Source organism: Nothobranchius furzeri, chromosome 3, assembly GCF_043380555.1.
Source record: "Nothobranchius furzeri strain GRZ-AD chromosome 3, NfurGRZ-RIMD1, whole genome shotgun sequence".
In the NCBI taxonomy this organism is placed as follows: domain Eukaryota; kingdom Metazoa; phylum Chordata; class Actinopteri; order Cyprinodontiformes; family Nothobranchiidae; genus Nothobranchius; species Nothobranchius furzeri.
The window spans coordinates 89,213,958-89,236,853 of NC_091743.1; the positions used below are offsets into that span (position 1 = coordinate 89,213,958).

The 22,896-nt window shown below is 45.9% G+C and overlaps 1 protein-coding gene across 2 annotated transcripts in view; it reads left to right on the forward strand.

The window, feature by feature from the left end:
- Nucleotides 1–3,479: 3,479 nt before the first annotated feature.
- Nucleotides 3,480–22,896, forward strand: part of fxr2 (FMR1 autosomal homolog 2) — a 29,225-nt gene continuing 9,808 nt past the window's right edge. The window contains exons 1-11 of one of the 2 annotated variants that reach the window (XM_015958235.3): nt 3,480–3,757; nt 10,532–10,584; nt 12,329–12,422; nt 12,692–12,763; nt 15,907–16,055; nt 16,194–16,287; nt 17,556–17,672; nt 17,775–17,945; nt 21,768–21,846; nt 21,966–22,123; nt 22,413–22,499. In XM_015958235.3, coding sequence (XP_015813721.1) covers nt 3,707–3,757; nt 10,532–10,584; nt 12,329–12,422; nt 12,692–12,763; nt 15,907–16,055; nt 16,194–16,287; nt 17,556–17,672; nt 17,775–17,945; nt 21,768–21,846; nt 21,966–22,123; nt 22,413–22,499 — 1,125 coding nt within the window. In that variant the 5' untranslated portion in view covers nt 3,480–3,706. The remainder of the gene's footprint in view (nt 3,758–10,531; nt 10,585–12,328; nt 12,423–12,691; nt 12,764–15,906; nt 16,056–16,193; nt 16,288–17,555; nt 17,673–17,774; nt 17,946–21,767; nt 21,847–21,965; nt 22,124–22,412; nt 22,500–22,896) is intronic. The other variant, XM_015958236.3, reaches the window with a different exon arrangement.

Here is a 22,896-nt window from a genome sequence, read left to right on the forward strand (position 1 = left end):
AGTCTGGGGGCCACAGCAGCAAATGATCTGTCACCTTTGACCTTTAGCCTGGTGCTTTGGTCACTGGACCTCAGGGACCTGCTGGGGGTGTAGGGACTAAGAAGATCACCAATGTAAGATGGTGCTTGTCCATGTAGGGCCCTATAGACCAGAACCAGGATCTTGAAATGGACCCTGAAGTTGACTGGCAGCCAGTGAAGCTGGAGGAGAAGCGGGGTGATGTGGGTGTGTTTGGAGGACTTGGTCAGAAGCCGAGCACAGGTGTTCTGAACCACATGAATTACATGAGGCTGTGCTTCTTTTTTGTCCTTTCCTGTGCCTTTTTACATTTTAATTATTGTTATGTCCACCCTCTGCCTAAAGTCTAACACAAAAAACTGTCTACCTCAATCTCAGAGATACTGGGTTTTTTCTTTTTAAGTTTACAAACTTAAGTACAGGATTATTGTAATTTCTGTACTATGTTTTGGTAAATGCTCTGTTTTTGAGAGTTTCTTGTATGTAAATATTTTCTTTGACTATTGTTTTCTATCTATTATCCATTACTACCTTTCTTAATGAAACTGAAAGGCATTTTCTGCTCTGCTTGTCATTCACTGTTTTGTGTAACTTTTTAGGAATTTCAATATAGGCCATTAAAAAAACTTTGTGATAGAGCATTCGTCTTGCGGAGATTTCCGAGCAACATAAAGGCTTCATCTATATGGACATCCACTCATCCAAATATAAAAAACTGTGTTTTACACATCGACATATGTACTAAACAAATCATCTCCATAGTTTTTAGAGAAAATAGCGATGGAAAATAGGAGGTTCCCGCCACCGCCATTTTGACTGTGTCAATGAGCTCGTCACGCTCCGACAATCCAAAAATGGAGAAAGGGGTGGAGCTGAAGGTGGGGCTGTTAGGGTTGGAACAAATGAACCAAATGTAGCTACTAGCTTAGCTTAGTTAACCCGAAAACTTCTGTGCGAAGCTGTAATCGTGCTAATTGCCTGTGAAGCTATAATATAATAATAATAATAATATGGACTGTTAAAATACAAGCAGATTCACAGACCGCTTCTCCCTGGCCGCTTATGTGAGGTCATGCTCCACCTCGATCGGAGCTGGTTGGAGACCAGCGGGAGATAGGCTACATGCTAACTCAAGCTAATAGAGGTTTTCCGGGTACTGTTAGCAAGAGGAACGCTTTAAAGCGACTCCAAAATCAACTGAAAGAGCAGTGGTGTTTCTATAATCTCCCCCGGAGAGCTCCACCAGCAGGCAGTATAACTACAGCCTGTAATGGAAGCCAAGCGGATGCTGCGGCACTCCCCGGTCCCCTCGGGAGACGGGGGCGCGCTGCCTGCGTGAAGTAGCTGTTCCCAGTGCAGCGAAGGAGAAGCGGTGCATTCGCCTCACTGCGCTGACTCTGAAGAATGAAGCGGCAGATTATCACATCTCTGATCGCAGGACTGCCACTGTGAAAGGGAGAGGCACGGTACAGAAACCCGACAAACCTCTCTGCAGCGGCGGCCTCGCAAATCTTTGACCGCAGAGCCTCGGTCAGAACATCTATTAATGTGAGGCCCAGGCTGAGGCCTTTCCCCGAGGCTCTGGTGGTCATTAGTTATTCATAATTTCAAGCAAATTAATTACACTTAAATGGAAGAGTTACATACGAATTCACCTCCATCAGAGTTGTCATGAGTGTAAACTAGAAATATTTAACTAGCCACTGATTTCCCTCTTTCCTAGTCACTCTCTCTTTCTTTACATTTTTTAATCACAATTGTCTTTTTTTGCTCATTATAAATATATTTTTAATCATTTTGTAAATTCTTTTTTATATTTTTACATTTTTTGTTTTTGTGAAGCGCCTTGAGATTTTCATCTTGAGAGGCGCTATAGAATGATCTTTTCTTCTATTAAACCTAAAATGTTTTTTTTTTAAACAGGCTGTTTAATTCTGCCGTGAAGTTGACATTTTTCACATGGGAGCTTGCTCTGTTTTGGAGCCAGCCCCTAGCGGATGAGCGTAGAATTCCAATTTTTGGCACTTCCCTGTTGGGAGCAAAGCCAGCCACCTAAAGCTGCTCCTCGTTACCCTAGTTACAGTGGTAGCCTCATGGGCTCGACTTTTCATCAAAATAAAACGAATAAATAAACTGTAAACTCTGAACTTGTGTTAATTTTAAAACCTTAAGCTCTTTGTTGTTTTTACAGCATTAATAACAACAAAAAGGTTGAAAAAATAAAGCAAAAGTGAACAGATGTTCAGTGTTTGCTGTTTTCTCTCATCTACATTTTAACTGTTAATGACTATTCTGTTCACTTAACAGGCACTTCCCCGAAAACCCCAGCCCCAGTGTTTCTGTACATTTGAGATATTTTAGTTGTGAGTCATCAGTTTTTGAGGATTCGTCTTTTCATGAGACTTTAGCACCTACACTTTCGCATAAACTGGTTTCTTTGTCAGAAATATTAAGAAACCCTCCTTGTCATGAACCCTGGCTTTATAGGAAGTATCTCTGATTATATTTACGCCTGTGATTGATGACTGTGAATAGATTGACCAAAACTGAACTCAAAATGATTTTATTAATTATGAACTTGAAGTTAAACATAAATGAATTGTGACTTGTACAAAAATACCTAATTTTTTCACTCTTTTTTAAACTTTTGTAGAGAACAAAACATGGTTTGCAAGGTATTTTATATTTACAGTACAAATATCAGAGTAAAGACTTCTTTGCAGCTGTGTTTTGGCATGTTGGAGTAACTAGAAGCCTGTTTACACACTTACTGGAGTGTTTCTCACTAATCAATGAGAGCACCGTTTAATAAGGGCCCAGTCAGTGCTGGTAAAGTTATAATCGACAGAAAAGGCAACCAATGAGCTGTGTTCAAATACAACTGCTCGTTTCTCATTGGTCACAATGAAAGACCAACCCTTATTTGCTCGACCAATTAAAATCAGCAAAAAGGTGATGTCGAGGTCTTCAGCCAATCGTAAACCTGACGTTTCTTAAAGGGGCGGGTTCTAGTCTGAGGGGTGTGTTGTTCGAGGTCATTCAGTCCCTCCCTGATTCACTCGATCAGCGTGTGTTTGTGGGGTCGGGTGGTTGGTGGAACAAGTTGCCGGGCAAGTGGTGCGTTGTGAACGCTTTTTTTCCGTTAACGAGACACTGCTGAAATTTGCATTACTAGCTGAAGAAGACTACCCCCGCTGACGACTTCCGAGAACATCATTCAACGCAGCGTCTGCGCCACACGCACAAGCAACAAACGCAGCCAGGCTAGCCGATACTAGCCTGCTACTAGCCTCCCTGACGGGGATCTGGGTGTTGATACTAATTACCCATCAGCTCGCGTCTTTCCGCTGTAGCGTCGTTAGCCCGGTGGTTCTCTAGCACCCCGGCTGCTGTAGAGGTGGTGCCGTTTTGGTCACGAGCTCCAGAATTCCAGACAAAAACGGGTAACGTTCCTCCATATCTGACCGCCTGAGAGAGAGTTGCGTTGGTTCAGACACCATCACACCCAACCCCCCCACCCCAAACCCCTTCCACCTCTCTGCCCCTATCTTTTCATCACTCACCCGAAACACTGGACATCCACAAGCGGCCGGACAGCGGCGAAGGGCCGGCGAAGCTGGGGGTGATCGCGGTAGCGGACTCGCAGGGAGTCGCAGAGAAACACAACCGTGGGGATCTACAGACGAGCATGGACGGGCTCGCCGTGGAGGTTCGCGGCTCGAACGGGGCCTTCTACAAGGTAACTGGGTTAGGCTGAGTCGTGGTTCGTCTCACTAGAAAGTTTTATTTGATTAATAAACGAGAGTACTTCTTGAGAAAAGACCCAGTTAGTTAAACCCGTCTTGGCTAGAAAGAGAACCCGTTCCATGAACCACTGCGGATGGTTAGCTAGCTGGAGTTAGCCGGGAAGCTAAATACACTTGTCATCACCATTTATGGCCTGTTTTGTTCGTTAAAGAGACCTGTTGTGTACATGTAAACATCTGAGTTCGGACAACATTTAGCACACTCCTTTTAGACATGATTTTAATGGCTCGTGTTCAGTGGTTTGGCTTAAAACATGGGATGTGAATTAGGACTGAGCTGCTAAGCAGACAGCAGTAGTGCACAAGTGTGGTGGGATGATGCATCTCTCTATCGGGCCAGCTCACTTTTCAGCTCCACCAGAATCATGGTTCGTAGCCGTGGGATGGAGGAGCTCCTGTAGATCAACAGTTTCTCTTATTCTCTCTAATCAGGATGCTTTCATATAAACTTCGGCTCTCTGCTGATCACGCCTTCTTTCATTTTAAACATTTCACTGGAAGTGGTCGGTTTTATAGTTTGTGTCTAACATTCGACATTAGAGCTTTGTGTAGTTGTGATCCGTCATTAGTCCATGTGCTCTGGCCTCTGATGTCTGGAAGCTTTCAGCTGCTCGGCCAAGCACACGGATCCTGTATTTTCTCTCACGCTGCTTCCCCTGTTCTTCTTTTTTCCTGGCTAGTACTTTGATTCTGGCGGATTTTACACAAAAACACTTTATGGAAAACATTTGCTTTTTACATGTTAGGATATTGAAAACTTCTGTGTCTGATAAGGTAGAAACGAGTTTCTTTACAAATCTCTTTCATCAGATTGATTCCATCCCAAATTTTAACGGGTCACGTTTAATTTATGTCTCAGAGGAATTAAAATTGTAGTTTTTCTTGTCTGGGATGAGGTTTTACAACCAGTCTCTGGGTCACCATGTGGCTTCCCTTTGAGTGATGTCATTGTGAAGCTTTTTCTAATTCTGGTCACACCTTTCTGTCAGCCTGTGAAGTTAAAGACCTGCATCAGATGACTGTTGAACTAAACGTGTCCGTCTTCTCTACATCTAAAAGCTGAAGTTGCTCACACTCGCATGTTGTCTGGTGGTCAGCAGGCAGCTGATCGCAGGATGAAATGACTACTTACGCTCTGCAGTTTAAGGTTTAGTTCCAAATGATCAACAAACGGCTTATTTGATCTAATTCTTTAACATCGTGTTTAACTCAGTTTTCCCTTCTGGATGGGGATGATGGTGGCCATACTAGTTAAATGCCCATCTTGTCAACCGGAGGGTTGCGGCATCGAGTCCCGTTCAGTTGGTCATGTTTGTGTATTTGTCCAACACTTGGCCTACCTTGCCTGCTGGTGGTCGGAGGGACTGCTGGTGCCTGCGTTTGGCAGCCTCACCTCTGTTAGTGTGCCCCAGAGCAGCTGTGCTTCGGGTCACCACCACCACCAGTGACCGGTTGTGTTGTGTAGAACCCTAAAAGGTGGTATAAAAACATCAGCACAAGTCAAGGTGGCAGAATGAGGCACAATACACACCAGGCTCCTGTAGCAACTCTTCTCATTACAGTTCTGTGTATCCATGCTTTCTGATCAGTAGAAGTTGAGTTTGTGCTTTCTTTGTTCTAAATAAGTAGGATGTTATACATTTTTATTCATTTCAGTTTGATGAAAGTAAATTAGGCCCAAGTTATACTTTTAGGAGTTGTCATCTCTAAAAAGCACAACTGTAACCTGCTGATGAACATTTGGACCACTAGTCTCCTTAAAAAGTGAACTCTATCTCTTCTGCCTGTGTTCATGGCATCACTAGTCACTGTCATTTAGAAGAGCTCTGCATGGTGTGTTTTCACCTGAGGGGAAGGAAATGTTTGATTAACTTTTATTATCAAGCAGCCAAAACCGGCGACCACTAATGAGTAGGAAGAAGTTCTGATATAGTCAGTCAACCCCAGTCTGTAGATAGGCAGCTGAACAGGTTGTTTCCTCTAAATATTTTATATTGATCTGATTTGACCATTTACATAAATTCAGCAAAGTGACAGTATTACGTTGCACTTCCATGTTTTTGTGTGCAGAATGCCTTTAAACGAGCTTTTTAGTAAGGAGTGCATAATGAATTAAGGTGTGAAATCAGAGCTTCAGCTGCTCTAACATCATGTTCTAGTTTCAAAACACAAAGGGTTTGAAGTCAAGTTGACGGTGAAAAAAATATTTAAAGGTTTGCTTTACAAACTGATGCTTAACCCATTCTCTCTCGGGCCGATACGGAGATGCTGATGCTTGTATCACCAGTAGGATAGACTACTGCAATGCCCTGTTTTCTGGTCTTCCCAAAAAGAGCATCTCAGGCTTACAACTTCTACAAAACTCAGCAGCACGTGTCCTGATGTAGACCAGGAGGCGGGAGCACATCACTCGGGTTTTAGAATCGCTGCATTGGCTCCCCGTATGTTTCAGGATCAATTTTAAGGTTCTTCTAATGGTTTTTAAGTGTCTTAACGGTCTCGGGCCTTCTTATCTCTCAGAACTGCTTTTACCGTATGAACCCCCACGGCCTCTGCGCTCCTCTGGCAGGCGTCTCCTGGTCATCCCTAAAGTCAGGACACACACTCACGGCGAGGCGTCCTTCCAGTGTTATGACCCTCGCCTCTGGAACGAGCTGCCAGAGGACCTCAGGGCCGCAGAGAACGTTCATGTTTTTAAGTCCAGGCTCAAGACCCACCTCTTTAGGTTAGCTTTTAACCAAATATTTACTACAGTTTTATTTCTCGTTTTACATGATTCAATTTTAGCACAGTTTCATTATTTAATATTATTTTACTGTCTATATGATTTTATTTATTACTTACTTTCTAACTTTTGTCCCTTATATTACCTCTTTTGTTTTCATATTTTTACTCATTTTAATCCTGTTTCCTCTTTAGGGGCCCTCTGCCCCAGGGGCGGGGGTCGACTGTAGCTTCCTGGGCGCTCTACAGGTGGCGTTTAAGTGGAGGTGGGGGTCTATGCTCCCCCTCCACTGAGCGCCCTGACTTACCCCGTCCTTCCACCGGAGCCGTCAGCAGCGCGAGTCGGCCGCGTCTCAGGAGCATCATGTCGCGGCCTTTACGCGTCGGTTCTATTTTCCACGCACGACGCCTCTGAAACGGGTCAAGTTCGACATTTTTGGGGAAGGAAAGACAGGAAATCGGATGCGGAAACGGAGCGAAGCTCCCAAGATTTTCAGAATAAAGAAACGTACTGCCTTCCAGTTGCTTTACTTTAAAAAAAAGTTACTGACTGTGCGGCCCTGTGAGAAGTTATCACCTAGCTAGCGGTCTCCTTTGTTTTTCAGGTTCGTATTGGTGATTATAAAACGGACAGAACATAAAACACAAACCATGTTGTAGTTTTCTCCTGCTTGTTGTTGTGTTTACTGATGAAGTCACTCGTGTGACTTCGTGCTCTGTCGGTGACAGCTGCTCCCCTGCTGCTTCGCGTCTCGTGGGAAGGGCCAAGCAGCAGTTTACGCGAGCAAGACGTGCTGCTGACGGCTCCAGTGGAAAGCTGGGGCTAGTGTGGAAGACCTGATGCTGCCGGGACAGATGGCTCCTCTGATGGCATTTCCTTGCCTTACCTTACTTGGCTCATCTGGACTCAGCCAAATATAATTTGTGTGTGTGTGTGTGTGCGTGTGCGTGCGCGTGCGTGTGCGTGCGTCCTCCGCATATGCCCTAGCTCAGGGGTCGGCAACCCGCGGCTCTTCCATCCGTCAGATGCGGCTCTCTGTGCTTGTAAAATAATGAATGGATATTTAAATAAAATGCTTTATATTTTACTGCATTAATTTTACATCTGTAAGCTAATTCTAAATGTAAAGATTGTCTGCGTAAACCTGAACAGGTCCAACCCGGTCTTACTGTGAGACCGGGTTGACGCGTCACTCTTGTGTGTAATCATATGCGCTTTCTGAGCTGAAGAGGATGTGAGATTCTGGGATTCTCCTCAGACGGCTCCTGGATGTGTCGCCACATTGGAGACAGGAACAAGCGCTATTCAGCCAAAGTTTCATCATCAGGAACATTTTCTAAGTGACAAGTCTCTCTTCAGTCGGAGGAATCTTCCCGCATGCGCTCTGGTTCTGCGACGCGCTCCAAGCCCCTCTCCACACCTTCAGCTCGTTGTGCACCTTATGTAGTACACGCTGACAGCGAGCTGCGAGATGTTCAGATGGGAATCTTTTCTTGGGTTATTTAGCTACATCTGCAATGTGCGTAGCGGATAAAATGTCAGTTCGTCTGCATGCGTCGGGGTAATTCTTTCTATTCTTTCTCCGTCAAAATAAACGGTCAAACACGGGAACTATCCGGTCAACACAAGCCCTGCTTTAAACTGTTCTGTTTTCTTGTGAAAATTGTTGCAAAGAGATAAAATTAAACTTGATTAACACCAGAGCCAGGCGCACTGCGCCGTTGTCTCCGTCACTGTAAATGAGGGAAAAACAAAATGATCGGATCCTTTTCTGACCTTCCCCACCTACAAAGTTTAATTACAACAATCAAACGTGACAGAGCCTGGATTTGTATTCTGAACAGTCTAAACATGTTTTAAAAAGAAACGTATGACAAAAGTGGCACCTGCTCAGTAAAACCACCAACAGGGTGAAAAATATCTAAACATTGTAGCAAAGATGGGCTACAACTTCTGGATCCACTTTATATAAATCGTTTTATTGATTATCGTTTTATGAAAGATAACTTTGACGTACACAAGCGACCGGTACTGGCTGCTGTCACCTGTTGTGATTGGTTAAAGCAGCTCTCTGCTGTCTGAGGGTAGGCCCCGCCCACAACGCCGCAGCTGCTGTGGCTCCCAGTGTTTTCTTTACTGTGGGAAACGGGTAATAATGGCTCTTTGATGGGAACAGGTTGCCGACCCCTGGTTTAACGTGACGTCTGATATATACATATATATATATATATATATATATATATATATATATATATATATATATATATATATATATATATATATATATATATATATATATATATATATATATATATATATATATATATATATATATATATATATATATATATATATATATATATATATATATATATATATATATATATATATAGAGCCATGCCCTGATGTGGGGCTGGTGGGTGCGTCGACATGGTCGGGACATAGAAGGGGGTGCACGGCTAAATAAGTTTGGGAACCGCTGGATTAGAGTTAGGCTGTGGAAGCATCGTGGAACACTTGAGCTTGAAACTACTGACATTAAAGAGGTTGAAGTTAAGATAACAGAATAAAATTGGTCTCATCAAAGTGAATCTGAAAACAAATATGGTCACAGACCAAAATGTTGAGGGGTTTTACTCTGTGTGCGTAAGTTGATTATAATCTTTATTTTTGGAGAAAAAATACTGAAAACTCGTGAAAACCTCTAATTTAGACTTTTTGTTTGTTTTTATGTAAGAGCTTTCCCAACATGGCTTAGTGAAATCTCTTAAATGGCCTGTATTTGATATAGCGCCTTCTAGAGTCCTGGAACCCCCCAAGGCGCTTTACAACACAATCAGTCATTCACCCATTCACACACCCATTCACACACTGGTGGGGATGAGCTACGATGTAGCCACAGCTGCCCTGGGACGCACTGACAGAGGCGAGGCTGCCGAGCACTGGCGCCACCGGTCCCTCGGACCACCACCAGCAGGCAACGTGGGTTAAGTGTCTTGCCCAAGGACACAACGACAGCGACAGACTGAGCGGGACTCGAACCTGCAACCTTCCGATTACGGGGCAAGCACTTAACTCCTGTGCCACCGTCGCCCCATCGCTCTTCTTCATCATAGTGCAACAACCCAAACCAGAGCCTCAGACGTTCTCCTGAGAGACCAACACAGTGAAGAACGTTAAAACTGGTTTCTTTGGAGTTTGGATGGATTGTGTCCTGGAATATTTTCTCTTTCTCAACACAGCCTTTCAAACATTTCTCCATGTTTTTGGGTGATTTGAATTACAGTTTGTTCTTCAATCCTTCCTGAAGTGATCTAACATTCCTTTAATTTTATGACTGACCAAAACCACATAGAAGTTGTAAATGTTGTTCAAACTTCCAGCAACATAAGAGACAGACCTTGTTTATCCACATCTGGACAACCTGTGACGCGTCCATCAGGGTGGAGCATCTGCGTCTCGGATTAGGTTCCTCTGTGAAGGCGTCACCTAACCTGCAGGTGAAGCCCCACCAGCGTTCCGAAGCAGCTGAAGACTCTATCTGACTTTACTGTCGTATACATATATGGTCGTGTCACTCCACAGGCCACGCCCTTCTTTTCCTTGTTTAGTTACTACTCACCATTGGGTGTGAGCATGCTTGATGTGACAGACTCGTGGATGGTCAAAGCTGCTCTGGTGTCGGGCCGGCAGAATCAGAAACCACCGTCTTCTACATGTTTAAACACGTGATACGTCACGTAAATGTAGATCAGATGTAAACACAAAGCAAGGAGTCATTATCTTAATAGTGTTAGTGGGCACCAGCTTCCCTTTCCTCCATCAGCCAGAGAGAATTGTGTCAGTGAGGTCTCTCCAAAGGCCTTAGACGCTCATTTTTGTTCTAGCACTGGTGTAGTGCAGTTAGCCATCAGTGTTGAAGCCACTAAGCTCCGCCCCTTTTAAATCTGAGACTAAAGTTGTGTTTCTGTTTGTGTTTCAGGGTTTTATCAAAGATGTCCACGAAGACTCGCTCACGATTGTATTTGAAAACAAGTAAGTGTCTGGTTTCCGTCTTATGCTGGTTGGACTAAGGAAGGACTGATCCTGGACCAGGTCTTGGGTATTTTAACCCTCAGGCCCCCCACAGCACCTGTGCATGAGTTGCAGCTGTCTTTTGACGTCTCTAATGACCTGCAGCTCTGTCCTCTGCCATCCCTACCATACATGTGGCTTCCTTTCCTTTTCCTGTGTCCCTCTGGTCCCACTTGGCTCAGAGAGAGAGTCTGGAGGGGGGTGTCCTCCTAAAAATAGTGCTAGAAGGTATGTGAGGTGGGGGGGGCTCTGATAGCCTGTCTCATTTTTGGGATGGTTTCCAGCCCCCTCCTCTTTGACTTCCTCCGTGATGACAGTGATTCAGAGACATTTGCTGTGAGACAGGACAGCGTGGATGAGTCCGATGTCTGAACTGCTTCAGCATGAGATGATGCCCCACAGACTGTCCAGCTCTGTTGTTAACTGTTAGGAAACACGTCACGTTATAAACGCGTTATAAACGCAGTCCTACTGAAACACCTGTCTCCCCGTTTTTGTCCTTTCATGATTTCTACTTATTTAGTTGAAATGAGGTGCAACTGTATGTAAATGAGGTCTAATTGGTATAAAATTGGGATCGTTAACTTCTCCCTCACTCACTCCACCACTACGACAATACACAGGAAAAACATTTGGGTTCCTCTCACTTTTTGTAACGGAAACACTTTGAAATCAGAATGACGTCCATGTCTCTTCCTGCCCAGCTTCCCCGGCTCATGCAAAAGGATCCCAAAGCATTTCCAGGTCTGCCTACAGGTGTAGATCCCCCAGTGTGTCTCAGGGCCACCCCGGTGTCACCTTCTGGAGAGACGGCCTTCAAACAGCTCCCGGTCATGTTCAGGAGGCTTGATGAGCAACAGCTCTACTAGAGCACCCCCCCAATGCCCCCTGCTCCGAGCCCAGCCTGAGAAGGAAACTCATCGCCTCTGCATTCACTACCTGGTTGTTGTGGTCATTAACCAGACCACATGACCATCGGTGATAGTTGGAACTAGTCACCACAACAGACTAGCATCACTACAAACATCTTCAGTTAATGTAGCCGTTTATTTTAATTCTCTAGTTGTTGGTGAATTTATAACCACAAAGAACCAAGTTTAATTTAAAGAATTCAATGTGCTGAACAATAATATGTAGCTAAACACACAAGACGGTTGTTTTACCCTGCCTGCCAGTGCAGGGTTAATGAGGGTTTATACCTGAGCTGACATGGGTAACTCTGCAGCCACAGTGCTCCTTTAATTATGACCGAAGGCTTCAGGAACTTTTCGTTTGGTTGGTTTTAGCCTCCTCATCCCAAAGCGTCTTAAATAGTAAACTGTTTATTCAATGTTTTTTACCTTTCTCAGTGGCCTAGTGGTAGAGTGTCCGCCCTGAGACTGGGAGATCAGGGTTCGACTCCTGGTCGGGTCATACCAAAGACTTTGAAAAAATGGGACCCAATGCCTCCCTGCTTGACACTCAGCATTAAGGGGTTGGATTGGGGGGTTAAACCACCAAATGGTTCCTGAGCGCGGCTGTGTCTGCAGCTCACCGCTCCCCCAGGGGATGGGTCAAATGCGGAGAACACCTGTGTGTGTGACAACTAATGGGACTTTAACTTTAAAATGTTAAAAATACCCAGATTGTCCCCATTAAGGAGGCTCAAATGTCATTTTTTGTTGATACTTCAGTTAAATGTAAAATTTCCATTTTCCATCTTCAGCTGGCAGCCAGAGAGACAGTTACCCTTCAGCGACGTACGGTTGCCCCCTCCAGCCGACTACCACAAAGACATCGGTGAAGGAGAGGAGGTGGAGGTAAGACCTGCTTTCATTTACTCTCATCTGACTTCCTGACCACAGTTCTCACTAAACTCATCTTACACAGTAAAAGTGAGCGTAGCTCTCTAAAGTATTTGTTAGCGAATTGTTTTCAGTTGGGTAAGGAGAATGGATTACTTAGAGCTCAGCTTATGTTTAGCTTTTTTCTTATAAGTTGGAATTTAGACACACTGAAACACACACACACTCCTGATCTGTAGATGGTCGATTAGAAAGATGTGTTCTGAATCTCTGCCTCCCTGTAGGTTTACTCTCGGGCCAATGAACAGGAACCGTGTGGGTGGTGGCTGGCTCGGGTCAGGATGATGAAGGGAGAGGTGAGTGGTTGCTGAAAGTCAAATAAATAACCAATATGAAACAATTGTTGATGTAGTAAAGCGAGTAACCCAAAAATTATTCATGTAACCATTTCGGTGCCGTGCGTTGGCCAGGAGAGGGGGGTCGTGCGCACTCGGGACCGTTTTGCTGCCACGTTCCGTCTGTGTGGGGGGGATAGGGCATAGCAAACTTTTGTGAAGTGTATAGTATATATACACACACACACACACACACACACACTCGGTTCTTATTCTACCACAAGGTGTGCACCCAAGAGCAGACATGAAAAAGATGAGTATTAAACTAGGGTGGGTTCAGGGACCCCCCCCCCCCAGTAGAAGATTGTGGACATTTTATTTGTGAAAGCTTCGGCCTGAGCCTGTGGAGGGGAAGCACTCAAGAGTGAGACAAAGAGTGGTTAAGAGAACCCTTCATGATTGTTAAACCGAAGAGGACCCCGGCCTGGAGGGTTACCGGGGACCCGCCCATGAGCGAGTCCCTGCAGGCCAGGCTTTCGCTCATGTGGCCCAGCCCAAACGAGATGCATGGGCTCATCCAACTATGGACTCGCCACCTGCAGGAGGAACATGAAGGGTCTGGTGCATTGTGGATCAGGTAGCAGCAGACTAAAGCAGGAGCTTTGGTGGTCCAATCCCCAAACAAGGAAACTGGCTATTGGAACATGGAACGTCACCTCTTTGGCAGGAAAGTAGCTGGAACTTATGGAAGAGGTTGAACGATACTGGCTAGATATAGTCAGACAAGCCCCGACACATAGAATTGGTTTTGGAATCCAAGTCCTTGAGAGGGGTTGGACTCTTTGCTGGAGTTGCTCCGGGTGAGAGTTGAAGAGCGAGGGTTGGCTTTCTGTTAGCCCCCAAAACTCTCAGCATGTATGTTAGGGTATATCCCTGGGGGACAAGAGGGTAGCTTCCCTGTGCCTTCAGGGTGGGGAATGAGTTCTGTCCGTCATTTTGTTCTTATGGCAGCCTGACCTGGAAGGGCGTGAATGGGGGGAATGGACTGCCCAATCTAAATTCGAGTGGAGTTTTGTTATTGGACTTGGACACTTCAGCTCTTGCTGGGTAGGTTCGCGGCCGAGTGTGAAGCGGTTGGGATTTGGATCAGCTCCTCCAAATCTGAGACCATGGTTCTCGACCGGAAAAGGGTGGCTTGCCAACTCCGGGTCGGGAGAGAGGTCCTACCTCAAGTGGAGGAGTTTAAGTATCTCGGGGTCTTGTTCACGAGTGAGGGTAGGAGGGATCGGGAGATCGACAGGCGGATTGGTTCGGCGTCTGCAGTGATGCGGACGCTGAGCCGATCTGTCGTGGTGAAGAGGGAGCTGAGCCAGAAAGCCAGGCTCTCGATTTACCGGTCGATCTACGTCCCAATCCTCACCTATGGTCATGAGCTTTGGGTAATGACCGAAAGAACGAGATCGCGGATACAAGCGGCCGAAATGAGTTTCCTCCGTAGGGTGGCCGGGCTCAGCCTTAGAGATAGGGTGAGGAGCTCGGACATTCAGGAAGGACTCGGAGTAGAACCGCTGCTCCTCCGGATCGAAAGGAGTCAGTTGAGGTGGTTTGGGCATCTGGTCAGGATGCCTCCTGGACGCCTCCCTGGGGAGGTGTTTCAGGCATGTCCTGCCGGCAGAAGGCCCCCGGGTCGACCCAGGACACGTTGGAGAGGTTACATCTCCAATCTGGTCCGGGAACGCCTTGGGGTCCTGCCGGAGGAGCTGGTGGAGGTGGCCGGGGAGAGGACGGCCTGGAGCTCCCTAGTTGGGATGCTGCCCCCGCGACCCGGATAAGCGGAGGAAGACGACGACTTGGACACTTGGGTGAAGACTGTCAGCTGATCACCACCTGGTGTTGAGCTGGATCAGATGGCAGGGAAAGATGCCACGCAGACCTGGAAGGTTAAAATGTATAGTGAGGATCTGCTGGGAACGCCTGGCAGAAGAACCTGTCGAGATGGTCTTAAACTCTCGCCTTCGGCAGAGCTTCCACTGCATCCCGAGAGCAGTGGGGGACATTGAGTCCAAATGGACCCTGTTCCACTCTCTGGGAGGTCAGGGAATGGACTTTTCAATCTTTGGGGCAGACGTTGATGAGGTAGTCAAACAACTGCATAGCAGCAGAGCCCCAGTGCTGGATGAGATCTGTCCTGGCATATCTCAAGGCTATGGATGTTGTAGGACTGTCATGGTTGACATGTCTCTGCAACATTGCGTGGTCATCGGGGGCAGTTCCTGTAGAGTGGCAGCATTTCTGTGTTATCTTACTCACCAGTTCAGGAGGTCCATTCTCATCACACCATTGTTTAAATCAATGATTCGTTTGTCCCTAACAAAGCCAAAACCTTCTGATCAGTATTTGAGTGCAGCAAGGAGACGAACAGGGTCTCATCAGACTGGACCATCAACACCTCTCCTCATCTATCCAGTTAGCCAGTGCTCTCTATTCTTTACATCAGTCTGTCAACTGATGGCCCCGGAGCCACATGTGGCCCCTAAGGAGGCAACAATTTGAGCCAATCGGAGCACTTGATCACAGCTCTCAGTAAAGCCTAGAACATTGAAGAACAATTGATTCCTGTTAATCTTGGGATGTCTTTCACTTCAAAATCAGGACTAGTCCAATGAAATGGTTGTTAGATGTTTGGATTTCTTTTCTACAATTCTCTCCGACTTCTGACAACTGTGTCATGTGACCGCTTCAAGTTTGAGCAATTTTAATATCCATCCATCCGTTTTCTATACCCACTAGTCCATGCAGGGTCGCAGGGGGCTGGTGCCTTTCTCCAGCAGTCATGAGCAAACGGGCGGGGTACACCCTGGACAGAGAGTCAGTCCATCGCAGGGCAACACAAAGACACACCGGACACACACACGCACACACACACCTAAGGAGAAGTTAAGACAGACCAGTCACACTGACAGTCATGTTTTTGGGTTGTGGGCAATACCTGGAGTACCCAGAGAGAACCCACGCATGCACAGGGAGAACATGCAGACTCCTTGCAGAGAGACCTCAGGCTGGGATTTGAACCCAGGACCTTGTTGCTGCAAGGCAACAACGCTAACCACTGCACCCTGACTTGAGCATTTCTGATAAAATATGAAATGTGTTTTTCTTTTCAGTTTTATGTAATAGAATATGCAGCGTGTGACGCCACATACAACGAGATCGTCACGTCGGAGCGCATCAGGCCTCTCAATCCCAACAGCCCCGCCACTCGAAATGCTTTCCACAAGGTCACAGTCGCCGTCCCAGAAGACCTGAGGGAGATGTGAGTCTGCTGGAAATAACAAACCTGTTTAGTTGTTCACACATGAGAGGTCTGGCATGTGTGTATTCCTTCCTGAAGTAGAAGCAGAATTATTCTCTCAACTCAAAGACTAATGAACCTTTTTTCCTTTTTTTACAGATGTGCGAACGATGACGTCCACAAAGACTTCAGGAAAGCTATTGGAGCCAACTGCATCTTCTACAGCGCCCAAACGCACGAGCTCATTGTGCTGGTTGGTGTTCTAGCTTCAGGCTCTAACTCTCAGATGGAGGTTGTAGAAACTAACTTAAAGAGCAAGTCACTCCAAATCAACATTTTTTTGCTGATAAACTATATAAATGAGTGTGTGATCGTGCTGTAGACATGTGTAGTCAATAATTCAGCATTTTAGTTCAAATTTAAATATTCTGCCTAAAACTGTCAGCGATGCACTGTCGTCAGGTAAAAACTTTAAATCTGCCATCGCTATTGGCTAAGAGGTACACTATGATGTCACAATGTCGTGAGTGTGTGTGTATTTGTTAGCGGCTCCACCCTCTCGGTCTGCTAGGCAACAGCATTTGTTGCATTTTTCAAACAGGAAGTGGGAGTTGACTAGTGGTGTGCATCTCTACCTGCCTCACGATTCGATCCGATTCCGATTATTTGCCTAAAGATTCGATTTGAGTCTGAAATGCATCACGATTCTTCACACAAAAATGTTCATTACTTAATAAAAGCAGTAGAATAGTTTTCAATTTCTTTTTGATTTCGAAATCCCTGAAAAACAGAACATTCATCTATTCACTATAGTGAGCAATAATGTTTAAAGTGTGCTGCCTATAATTACTTAAATAATATAAGAAATAATGTTTTCTGTAGAGCAGCTTTAAGATAGAATATTACTGAACTTAAAAATAGTAAACAAATACTGTGTTAAGTGATTCTTTCACATCCAGGATCCCAAAACCCAAATTAGCCCAGACATCAGATTTAAATGTAACGGGTACATCTTTGATTACTGGTGATGTTGGCCCTGTATCCCTGTCCACCTTTTCTGTTTTAAATTGGCGCTAGGGCAACGCAGTGCGCATGTCATTTCAACTCTGCCCCCAGAAGTAATTATAAAACCTCAAAACTTTATTGTCCTCGCACGTCCAGAACATAGACATAGACATAAACATAGACATAGACATAGGGAGAAAATCTCATTATGTCACGTTGCCGCATCGATGCAGAATCATGCACGGCTGAATCGCGATGCATCTTAGAATCGATCATTTTTCCCACCTCTAGAGTTGAGTAAGAATCTGGTAGGGTGACTTGCTCTTTAATCGTGTGCAGGAATCCACGTATATCCTCTAGTTTAGATTTCGGTAAACATTGTACACCTCACTGGTCTTGTTTATCTAGTACGCTGACTCTGAAGACCGAAGTGGATTCTGTTTGGGTTCCGAGCTCCTCGTGTTCTCCACTAATTATTTAACATTTGTTTGAAGCTCTTTGTGTTCTCTTTACTAGTCTACAAACGAGACCACGGTGAAGCGTGCCGCTCTCCTGAGCGACATGCATTTCCGCAGCATCCGTACCAAACTTATCTTAATGTCACGTAACGAGGAAGCCACCAAACATCTGGAGGTAAACACGCCCGTGTGACCTGAACACAGCTTCAGTAGAAATACACTTTGCTGCCAACATTCAGTGATTTATTTGCTGGATCTGTTTGTTTTTCTGTTTTAGACCAGTAAGCAGTTGGCGTCAGCGTACCAAGAGGAGGTACGAGTCAGAGAAGATCTCATGGGCCTTGCCATCGGCTCCCACGGTGCCAACATCCAACAGGCGAGGAAGGTTCCGGGTGTTACAGCTATCGAGTTGGAAGAGGAGAGCTGCACATTCAGGATCTATGGGGAGGTGAGCCACTTCAGTCACCCGTGTGAAGTAAATCTAATACGAACATAAACATCCTGGTGTTGTGTTTTACTGAACGGCTAGTGGAGAGAAATAAGAGTGTTGAAAACGGCAGCAGCAGCTGCTGTTGATAGTCGCCTACTCTAGCTTTCACTCAGCAGAGTGTGACTTAAGAGCGCGCTGGAGAGACACCTAAAGCCTGGTTCATGCTTCTCCGTCAGCTCCGCAAGGGACAGACACGCACCGATTGACGGAAGCGTTTTGCTCTCATACTTCTCCGTCTCCTGGAGAGCGTTGCAAAGCAATTCCCCGCCAGGACAGCAGAGGGCGTAGCGCTGTTCTGTGGTATCCCGTCATGTTTCGGTCCAAGATAGTGAGTTTGTATTGTGTTTTTGTATATAAGAGACTTTCCAGCCGTTTCCTGATCACTAACGGCCTTCGCTGCCAGCGTTTCTCACCGTTTTTACTGTTTTTTTAAGAGTCACAGAACGTTGCGCGCTAGCATGATGTCGACGCCAAAACAACCAAAACAAAGAGGAGACTCATCTCTTACATCAGGAAGAAGCTGCGTGTTTCGAGCGTTATCCTTTCTTTCATAATCTGTTGTCGAATTGTGATCACCAGACGCTTTTCCGGTTCGCTCCTCAATTTTTTTACAGGAACGGCCCAAAACGATCTCCAAACACATGGATGTGTTGCTTCCTGATCATGTGATCTGTGACGTATGCGGATGAAGATCGGCTTCAGGGCTGAGATGTTTGTTCTCTCAGCGCAGGGGCTCGTTCCGATGCTCAAACAGTAAAAAAATGCAAATGAACGGTTGGATCTAAAATGACGACTTTAGACGTCAATGGCGTGAACGGTTGGATCTAAAATGACGACTTTAGACGTCATTGGTGGTGAACGGTTGGATCTAAAATGACGACTTTAGACGTCAATGGCAGTGAACGGTTGGATCTAAAATGACGACTTTAGACGTCAATGGCGGTGAACGGTTGGATCTAAAATGACGACTTTAGTCGTCGTCAATGGCGGTGAACGGTTGGATCTAAAATGACGACTTTAGTCGTCGTCAATGGCGGTGAACGGTTGGATCTAAAATGACGACTTTAGACGTCATTGGCGGTGAACGGTTGGATCTAAAATGACGACTTTAGTCGTCGTCATTGGCGGTGAACGGTTGGATCTAAAATGACGACTTTAGACGTCATTGGCGGTGAACGGTTGGATCTAAAATGACAGTCGTCATTGGCGGTGAACGGTCGGATCTAAAATGACGACTTTAGACGTCATCGGCGGTGAACGGTCGGATGTAAAATGACGACTTTAGACGTCATTGGCGGTGAACGGTCAGATCTAAAATGACGACTTTAGACGTCATTGGCGGTGAACGGTCGGATCTAAAATGACGACTTTAGACGTCATCGGCGGTGAACGGTCGGATCTAAAATGACGACTTTAGACGTCATCGGCGGTGAACGGTCGGATCTAAAATGACGACTTTAGACGTCATCGGCAGTGAACGGTCAGATCTAAAATGACGACTTTAGACGTCATCGGCAGTGAACGGTCGCATCTAAAATGACGACTTTAGACGTCATCGGCGGTGAACGGTCGCATCTAAAATGACGACTTTAGACGTCATTGGCAGTGAACGGTCAGATCTAAAATGACGACTTTAGACGTCATTGGCGGTGAACGGTTGCATCTAAAATGACGACTTTAGGCGTCATTGGCGGTGAACGGTCGCATCTAAAATGACGACTTTAGACGTCATTGGCAGTGAACGGTCAGATCTAAAATGACGACTTTAGACGTCATTGGCGGTGAACGGTTGCATCTAAAATGACGACTTTAGTCGTCATTGGCGGTGAACGGTCGCATCTAAAATGACGACTTTAGACGTCATTGGCGGTGAACGGTCGCATCTAAAATGACGACTTTAGACGTCATTGGCGGTGAACGGTTGCATCTAAAATGACGACTTTAGACGTCATTGGCGGTGAACGGTCGCATCTAAAATGACGACTTTAGACGTCATTGGCAGTGAACGGTCAGATCTAAAATGACGACTTTAGGCGTCATTGGCGGTGAACGGTCGCATCTAAAATGACGACTTTAGACGTCATTGGCAGTGAACGGTCAGATCTAAAATGACGACTTTAGTCGTCATTGGCGGTGAACGGTCGCATCTAAAATGACGACTTTAGACGTCATTGGCAGTGAACGGTCAGATCTAAAATGACGACTTTAGTCGTCATTGGCGGTGAACGGTTGCATCTAAAATGACGACTTTAGTCGTCATTGGCAGTGAACGGTCGCATCTAAAATGACGACTTTAGTCGTCATTGGCAGTGAACGGTCGCATCTAAAATGACGACTTTAGTCGTCATTGGCAGTGAACGGTCGCATCTAAAATGACGACTTTAGTCGTCATTGGCGGTGAACGGTCGCATCTAAAATGACGACTTTAGACGTCATTGGCGGTGAACGGTCGCATCTAAAATGACGACTTTAGACGTCATTGGCGGTGAACGGTCGCATCTAAAATGACGACTTTAGTCGTCATTGGCAGTGAACGGTCGCATCTAAAATGACGACTTTAGTCGTCATTGGCGGTGAACGGTTGCATCTAAAATGACGACTTTAGACGTCATTGGCGGTGAAAGGTTGCATCTAAAATGACGACTTTAGTCGTCATTGGCAGTGAACGGTCGGATCTAAAATGACGACTTTAGTCGTCATTGGCGGTGAACGGTTGCATCTAAAATGACGGACTTTAGACGTCATTGGCGGTGAACGGTTGGATCTAAAATGACGGACTTTAGACGTCATTGGCGGTGAACGGTTGCATCTAAAATGACGACTTTAGACGTCATTGGCGGTGAACGGTTGCATCTAAAATGACGACTTTAGTCGTCATTGGCAGTGAACGGTCGCATCTAAAATGACGACTTTAGTCGTCATTGGCAGTGAACGGTCGCATCTAAAATGACGACTTTAGTCGTCATTGGCAGTGAATGAGTTAACACGGACATATTTGTCTCTCATCCCCCCTCCACCTCTTCATGCGCTCGCCACCTCTAAACCCACGTTTCCTGTTATTTCCGTCCACAAATAAAACACTTGCTGCACATCTTTTCACTCCTCCAGTCACGGGGGACTAAACGTTCATGTTTTTAGAGTTTTTTCGCGAGGTATTCTTCAACCTTCTCCATGTCTGCCGCTTGTTATCCTCGACTATGTTTTTGAGGGAGCAATCCAACAACAGCGGCGTCCCGACCAATCACAAGCTTGCGTTCTTCGTCTCGTTCGACGGATGTTTAAAAAAAGCGGGCTCGACTCCGTACGTACTTGCGTGCCTGGCGGGGGCGCTACGCAAGGACGGATAATGGCGTTGCGTGTCTCCGCGCTGACGCAGACGGAGAAGCACGAATCAGGCTCAAAAGTTCAGATGCAGGTTCAACCGAAGACGATCTTCTGCTGAGAAATGATGGTGTTACTGTTGAGTTGTTTGGGGTTATGCTCAGTAACTGTTTAAGTGTTAAAAGCTATTTCTGATTGCTGTTGTTGATCAACTTTATCCACATCTTAGGTGTGTTCTTGCTGTGTCATATTTCTAACTCCATGCTGTAGTTCTTTCTTAAAACACAGAACAGTTTTGTTACCTGTCTTCCCGCTACGATTCGTCTGCGAACGCAGACGAATCGTAGCGGGAAGACAGGTAACAAAACTGTTCTGTGTTTTAAGAAAGAACTACAGCATGGATCTTTATCCACATTTAAATGTTGAACACCTTTCAAGTGTCTTTTCATTGATCTTCAGACTCCAGAGGCTGTGAAGCAGGCTCGTGAGTACCTCGAGTTCAAAGAGGACCACTTTCAAGTACCCAGGAACCTCGTAGGTGAGGGAGCAGCAGGATTCGTCTGATCAGCTCTTTGTGGGGCTGTCACCGTTGCCATTACTGTACCATTATGACACGTGTGCTCACTCGCTTTGACGCGTGTTTGCTTTTTTGCGCAGGCAAAGTCATTGGTAAAAATGGCAAAGTCATTCAGGAAATAGTGGACAAGTCAGGTGTGGTTCGCGTCAGGATTGAAGGAGACAACGACAAAAAGCTGCCGCGGGAGGAGGTAGGCAGGCAGGGGGCTGGCAGGGACGACACTGTCGGCAGCAAAGAGGTGAATGGACCGCTCGGCTGGTCTCCCAGCACCCTGCAACCGCCGCCCGTCTTCTCCGCCCTCCAGAATAAGCAAAGCCACTATCCCTAACATCCTGCGTGCTCTGGTTCATTCTGCTGCTTCTTCCTTCAGCATCATTGCTTTTAACAAACACAATCCTCTTAAATCATGGTTTAGTCTGAGCCCTTTGCAGTCCGTCTTGCTCTTGTTGAATGTGAATCGTAAGTTTTGTTTCCAGGGAACTCGCTGAGAACGAGACATCCTAACTGCCCGTCTTGTGTTTAATCAGGGGATGGTTCCCTTCGTGTTTGTGGGAACTAAAGAAAACATCAGTAATGCTCAAGCTCTGCTGGAGTACCACGTGTCATACCTTCAGGTGGGTTCTCCCGGCAGACGGCGTCTCTAACCCGGTCTGTCCTGACGGCCATGTTTGCTGTGTGTTCTGTCAGCGTGTGCCCTTACTAGGATGCCAGAAACATTTCTAGGAAGCCCCCTTTTAGGTGCGTGTGTGTGTGTGGGGGGGGTTATCAGTCGGTCGGTTGTACTGGTCACACATCTCCTGCCGCACGAAGGAAGTTGCTGAGACCACCTCGTTTTACCCTTACCTAATGTGGTTTTATAAATGGTCTTCTCTGTGGGGGTGGGGGGTGAATGGGACACCGTGGTGTTGATTACCAGCTATGTGGACCCTTAGCCTCTAAAAATGGCTCTAAACACCCCCTGCTCTGTCTCTCTTCCTTCTCACCTCCCCCGAGTTTCAGCTGTCATTGGTA